General features: G+C 38.6%; 3 protein-coding genes across 3 annotated transcripts in view; 1 reads left to right on the plus strand and 2 right to left on the minus strand.

Annotated features, from left to right (window-relative positions):
* Positions 142-2899, minus strand: LOC104771188 (heparan-alpha-glucosaminide N-acetyltransferase). Its single transcript, XM_010495676.2, has 13 exons — positions 2719-2899; positions 2498-2635; positions 2324-2405; positions 2166-2242; positions 1966-2081; positions 1755-1872; positions 1543-1659; positions 1288-1379; positions 1134-1200; positions 953-1034; positions 774-865; positions 524-667; positions 142-425 (listed from the first exon to the last, which is right to left on the minus strand). The coding sequence occupies exons 1-13, from the start codon at positions 2863-2865 to the stop codon at positions 279-281; spliced, it is 1419 nt and encodes a 472-aa protein (XP_010493978.1). The 5' UTR covers positions 2866-2899; the 3' UTR covers positions 142-278.
* On the plus strand, positions 3023-4278 carry LOC104771189 (60S ribosomal protein L9-1). The gene is made up of 3 exons (XM_010495678.2): positions 3023-3494; positions 3598-3720; positions 4034-4278. The coding sequence occupies exons 1-3, from the start codon at positions 3120-3122 to the stop codon at positions 4118-4120; spliced, it is 585 nt and encodes a 194-aa protein (XP_010493980.1). The 5' UTR covers positions 3023-3119; the 3' UTR covers positions 4121-4278.
* Positions 4852-6183, minus strand: part of LOC104771190 (sm-like protein LSM4) — a 2595-nt gene continuing 1263 nt past the window's right edge. Inside the window, exons 5-8 of the mRNA XM_010495679.2 lie at positions 6095-6172; positions 5605-5641; positions 5263-5370; positions 4852-5147 (exon numbers count right to left, since the gene is read on the minus strand). Coding sequence (XP_010493981.1) covers positions 5125-5147; positions 5263-5370; positions 5605-5641; positions 6095-6172 — 246 coding nt within the window. The 3' untranslated portion in view covers positions 4852-5124. The remainder of the gene's footprint in view (positions 5148-5262; positions 5371-5604; positions 5642-6094; positions 6173-6183) is intronic.

Genomic DNA, 6183 nt, shown 5'->3' on the forward strand with positions numbered 1-6183 from the left:
GTGAGATGTCTGTCTTTAGCTCTTTCTTCGCTTACTCCCACGTCAGGTTTGAAGAACCGAACCTTCTCCTTCTCTTAGAGTCTTTTCGTACGATACGCGGTTCAATAAAGTGCACAATAATAAGGATACGGATCATTCGGATATGTTTAATTTATATTCAAACAAAAACGTATCATGAATTTGATTACATCACTTATCATGGAATTTGAACTATATATATCCTATAACTATTACAACTTCAGTATACTGTAGACTGGGTATTTTTCACCGTGTCTGATTTAGAGTTTCCAGTAAATCTTGAATCTGTGAAAAACACCAGTGACCAAACCCCAGAAGAGAATCTCCGCGATAAGGACATACATAAGCACACCAACTCTTCTTGAATGCCAAACTCGGATAAAAACATGCTCCCGTATCCAATTTATCTAAAGCAACAGGTGTTAGTAACTTAGTATACATCAATTGGAGTAGTAGTGTTAAAAGACGAAGAAAGAGCACAGTGAGGCCCAGTTCAAATATCTACCAGTGTACTGTGCGGGTGGCGATAGTACCAACCATTGAAGAAAGCAGCCAACATGCCTTCAGCTCCCATCACGTAAACCAGCATTGCGTTCATGCCTATCCATTTTAGAGGCAGAAACATGAGTCTCCACTCTAATATATCGACCTGCAAAATCCCAAATCAACAAAAACCAATGAATCTGTTTTGTCCAAAAGTTTGTCATCATGACAAACGTCTTTAGTTGTCGTCGATGTAGTGGAGCAAGAATTACCAGTGAATACAAGGAAGAGAAGACGAGCGCCGCTGCACCAGAGGTCACGCATATGTAGCTGAAACTGTAGAGTTGTTTGTTTACAGGCATCACTGCAAAACATTTTTGAGTTTGTTATATATGTTAAAGAGAAGAGACTGTTTTGAGTTGGATGGATCAAAAAGCGAAGTGTTTCTTACAGTGGGTGAAATGCAGGGTAAGCCCGAGAGTAAGGAGAACAAGACCAGTGGAGACCCAATGTTTCAACCGAGCTGAATGGCCCTGAAAAATTTGGTAATGTTTGAAATGATGATATTCAAAAGCCAAAACGGTGATAGTTCGTCAGAGCTTGAGGTTTATGATTCATTTTAGTAAGTTGACCTCCAAGTGTAAGATGATATGTCCAAAATGGACTCCGATGATTGTAGAAAGAACAGCAGATATGGAGCTGCATAAGACAAGTTTCTGAGTGTTATAAACTTCTGAAGATGATGATCATAATGCTCGGTTAGTGATTAGGGTGACAAGATTAGACCTTAAGATTCCTTCAGGCTCAAATGGAGCACGGCACCATGACGGTGCATCTTGGCGTAAAGATCCATCATAAGGAGAATTTATGGTGCAAGCCTATAAACTCAAAAAAAAAACATTAGGATTGAGTCGATTGACATGAAACATATATAATTAGGATTGACACAAATCATTATGCAGTCTCAAAATTCTAGCATGTGTAGAATCTTCGGAGCGAGTGTGCTCAGTCTATAGGCAAGCACAACTACGTATATTGTACCTTGGATCGTTTCCACGCAGGACGTTGATACATATGATTAATCCCTAAAACTTGTCTGTCAACATATCCAACAGCATTACAGGGAGGGTTTAGCTTTCCTCTCACACCACATGATACCTAGGAAGGATTCCCAAAATTTCTTAATATCATCTGACCACTTTCACACAACCCTTAGTAATGATCACATAACATACAAACATCGAAAGACTTACGGATTGGATTTTCCCATAGAGAACGCTATCTTTATCATTGACAACAAACTCCCAGTCAGGAACGTAAGTTCCATAGATTGTAGCCAGATAAATCACGAGAACTGATGCACCAACAATCCTGTGAATGTACTAGAAACAAGATTAATCCGAAACTCTCGATCTGATTTTCATGAAATTTTAATTCTAGACTAACTCAAATGTCAGGTTTTACCAATGCCAATAATATGACTTGAATATTGAGAACCTCCCGGATGACAGATTCTCCTCATGTGAGTTCTTTGTGAAGATTTCAACCAATGCTACTACCAAGTAAGATAAAGCTATTCTCTACATGAAAACAGAAGACAAACATGAATCTTCTAAGTTACAATACATAAATACATAAAATGAAACATGAGCATGAGACAACACCTGAAGAATCCCACAAAACCTCATCATAGTCACATCAACACCATAGCTTAATCTATCAGGTGCATGAGAGAATCCACCTTCACAGCAAAAGAAAATAAAGTATGCAAATACATAAATGTTCAAAGTATCTACAAGGTTACAACACAAAGTTAAATTACCTTGCAATAGAAGACCCCAGAAGAGAAGCTTGCAAGTCCTAAAACCAACCTTCTTACAAGCTTCAATTTTGTTCGAAATCCTCTGAATATTGAGAATAGACACAGGTTTTGTAATTCAATTACTAAGCAGCAAACATCGGAACTCTGAGAGCTTACGAATTCTAAAATACTGACCTTTAAGGACAGAGCAATGGAGACGCCGACGATGAACAAAAAGAAAGGCATGACGAAATCAGCCAAATTGCAACCTTCCCATGGAGCATGAGCAATCACTGGCCACTCTCCTCCAGCGTCATCAACGAGAATCATCAACTGATTCAAGTAAGTAATTTTAAAAGAAAAAACTTGAAGTTCGAAAATTTCGCAGAAGTAAAGAGAGAAAGAAAGAAACGTACGGCGACGGTGAGGCCACGGAAGATGTCGAGAGAAGCAAGTCTTTGTCTGTTTCCGGCGAGGCTCCTCCGAGATGATGAAGCAGTATCATCTTCAGGTACGAGGAGTTGTTGATCTTGACTCTTCTTCTCCACTTCGGTTTTCGCCATTTTACCTCGACAAGCTCACACCATTAGCTCTCTACTCTACACTTTCCAAAAAAAAAAGATCACAAATTGCTTAACAGGCCGTGAGCTTATTAGTGGGCTGATTTGATAGCCCATTAACATTTTTTTATTAGGGTTTCTGTGTTTTTTAAAAAGCCGCCGACAAAACGATATATTAGGGTTTCTTCATCTGCCTGAGCTGCTCAAAACGAGATAGAGAGCAAAAGAGAGAGTCGCCGTCAAAAAGGTTGGTGAAAATGAAGACGATTCTATCTTCCGAGACGATGGACATCCCCGACAGCGTAACCATCAAGGTTCACGCTAAGGTCATCGAAGTCGAAGGACCACGAGGCAAACTCGTTCGTGATTTCAAGCATCTCAACCTCGATTTCCAGCTGATCAAGGACCCCGAGACCGGGAAGAAGAAGCTCAAGATCGACTCGTGGTTTGGGTCACGCAAAACCAGCGCATCCATTAGAACCGCTCTTAGCCATGTTGATAATCTCATCTCCGGTGTTACCAGAGGTTTCCGGTACAAGATGAGGTTTGTGTACGCTCATTTTCCCATCAACGCTTCCATTGGTGGTGATGGCAAGTCTATTGAGATCCGTAACTTCCTTGGCGAGAAAAAGGTTTGTTTTTTTTTGTACTCTTCTTCATCACTGTTGAGATTGAACTTTAGTGTAAAATGATGGAAGACTGAAGTTAGATAGAAATGTGGTTTATATATAATAGGTGAGGAAGGTTGATATGTTGGATGGTGTAACCATTGTTCGATCTGAGAAGGTCAAGGATGAGATTGTTCTTGATGGTAACGATATCGAGCTCGTCTCAAGGTCATGTGCTTTGATCAACCAGGTAACACTCTTTAATTAGCAAAGTTTTCATTTTCTTGGGACAAGGTTCAGTTTTTTTTTTTGGTTGATGATTGAATTTGGTATTGCATCTTCCATGATTTGATTTCTTGTATAAACTTAAGATTGATGTTATCTGTATATGTCTCTTACAATAGAATGATTAGTAAATTTTCCCTGCTTTGTATAATAAGCATGACCGTTTGTGTTCGAAAGTGTTTTGTTTGGTTGATGTGTTTGAGGTTTGGGATCACATTTTGCATAGTGTAACCAAATGAATGGTTTGATTTACATGGGTTTGTTTTGATTATGTGCAGAAATGTCACGTGAAGAAGAAGGATATCAGGAAGTTTCTTGACGGAATCTATGTCAGCGAGAAAAGCAAGATTGTTGAAGAGGAATAGTTTGATATTTGAATGTTAGTTTTCGTTTTCATGGACCAAATCCACCTGTGTTTGCAAAACTCATTATCCTTTTTTGGCTTTTTGTTGGAGATTTTATTTACAAGTTTTGGAGACACTCTCATTTACCTAGTCAAATCGTATGGTATTTGTACTTAAAAGAGTGTCACAGTTCTTATCAACATACAACAATGGTACTACAAGTATCCAAAAGGAAACCAGAGTTCATCATGTCACGTATTCAACATGTGCTGCACTGAATCAATTGAAACTCTCCGATTGGATTAACCAAAAAGCATTGAAGTTGTGTTGGAACTACACACTAATTCTCCTCCTTTCAGATTCCTTCATCTACAGACTTCTCATTCCCAAATTCATAGTGATCATTACCACTCTGATCTCTGACCTAAGTTTTTGTTTCTCCTCTTCTGCCATTTAGAATTCGATGAAGCTTTTACCTCAGCCTCGACTTTGTTTTGATTTGATGATCACTTTCTCTTGTTCTACACAGTGATCATTTATAATACTTGCTACTTTCTAGGATTGATACAAGTCACACTTTGTTTCTGTCCTACGATCATCCCCCATTCGAATATGTGATGTAACCGTTTTAATGTTGACATCTGATCAACTTCCTCTGGCTAATAGTTTATATTCTAAGATTATGAAATTTGATCACATAATAATTATTTTAATTTCAGCAAAAATTACTAACACTGACCGAACAGACTCAATTGAAGCGTAAATGAAACAGCATTCTCAAATTTCATATACCGTCAAATTTCACAAGGCAAAAGACAACTTCTGTTTCCAAAAGATCCAAAGGAGAATCCAAAAACACACTCCCTCCCTATCCCTTACATATGTAAATAGAAAACCAATGAAAGACCAACTTCTTATGTAACTCTGGTTTTCTCTACAATCAAACTAACCCAGTAGCAGCAACAAGAGAAGTTAGCAGCGCTTGGTGCCAGCTAAAAACAGAGAAACTCTTAAAAGTTGTTGTATTAACCACGCCCACGACCTGCTCCTGTTTTCACAACATATTTTGAGTTACGCTTAAAATATATTAGAGGCAGACACAGAGTTAAGAGTATTCTAGTAAAATCAGAGTTTTGTGACAGCTTTGGCTGTGTATTTTTTACCTCTGTTACCACCCATCTTCCCCATTGAAGTTCCTCGGCCTCGGCCTCTGGCCCCTCCATCTTCAATACCACGTCCTCTTCCGCGTCCAACCCCTGGTGGTTTCCTATCTGCACATATACAACCATTACAGATTATTATCAGGAAAAGCTTGCATCTCCTTGAAAACCTCCCAATAAATCCGTAACTCTTGCCATTGGATCAAAACAAAAAAAAAACTTGGCTAATCTATAACGCTTGAGCATATTTAGTAAACTTTTACAGTTACGAATTCTCGATGTCTACTCTGGCCAGATATTAACAGCTCAGTAAAGGCACAACATAGACAGTGAGAGATACTATACCTGTGCGGGTCTTCTCCTCTTGAACTTTATCAATCACCTGAAGAGAGAAGAAATCAATACAAGTCAGTCAACTCAATCTAGGTTGAAGCAGTAAACACCCAAATAGAGAATAGAAACAGCTTATAACTGTCACTTCCAAATAAAGATATAGTGAATGTTAAGTGATTATATTAGATTATAGAGGGATCGAAAACGAAATTAAAATGAGAGAATTTCAAGAAATGGAGCAACTGGCTTCAGAAACAAAACACAGCAAAGTCCATAAAAGTGAGAAAACATTCTGGTCAGGTAAAACCATTCCCTGTGATATCGTCTAAGACGCACTACAACAAGAGGCACCCTATCTGCTGAACAGAGTTCCACAGAAAAATGCCTCTTGGAGCACATATCTGATTTGGCTAAGCATCATCATTCCAGAGTAAGAAGAACCGAAAGAAAGAAAGAAAAAACTCGATCAAGCAAGTGGCATATATACAAGAAAACATATTACCTCATCAGGAACTCGAAGATACTTGATTGTGTTACCACGGATATAACATTCGGGCATTCTCCAAAACCTGTCTCCGTCCTACAATGTAA

The sequence above is a fragment of the Camelina sativa genome, chromosome 20 (assembly GCF_000633955.1).
Source record: "Camelina sativa cultivar DH55 chromosome 20, Cs, whole genome shotgun sequence".
Classification (NCBI taxonomy): domain Eukaryota; kingdom Viridiplantae; phylum Streptophyta; class Magnoliopsida; order Brassicales; family Brassicaceae; genus Camelina; species Camelina sativa.

Excerpts from the sequence above, each read along its gene's own strand:
- LOC104771188 (XM_010495676.2), bottom strand. The coding sequence starts at position 2,865 with ATGGCGAAAACCGAAGTGGAGAAGAAGAGTCAAGATCAACAACTCCTC. Across the intron at positions 1,873-1,965 it reads AAGTCATATTATTGGCATTG|GATTGTTGGTGCATCAGTTC; the intron begins GTAAAACCTGAC and ends GTACATTCACAG. Across the intron at positions 1,035-1,133 it reads ATATCATCTTACACTTGGAG|GGCCATTCAGCTCGGTTGAA; the intron begins GTCAACTTACTA and ends CAAATTTTTCAG.
- LOC104771189 (XM_010495678.2), top strand. The coding sequence starts at position 3,120 with ATGAAGACGATTCTATCTTCCGAGACGATGGACATCCCCGACAGCGTA. Across the intron at positions 3,495-3,597 it reads ACTTCCTTGGCGAGAAAAAG|GTGAGGAAGGTTGATATGTT; the intron begins GTTTGTTTTTTT and ends TATATATAATAG. Across the intron at positions 3,721-4,033 it reads CATGTGCTTTGATCAACCAG|AAATGTCACGTGAAGAAGAA; the intron begins GTAACACTCTTT and ends GATTATGTGCAG.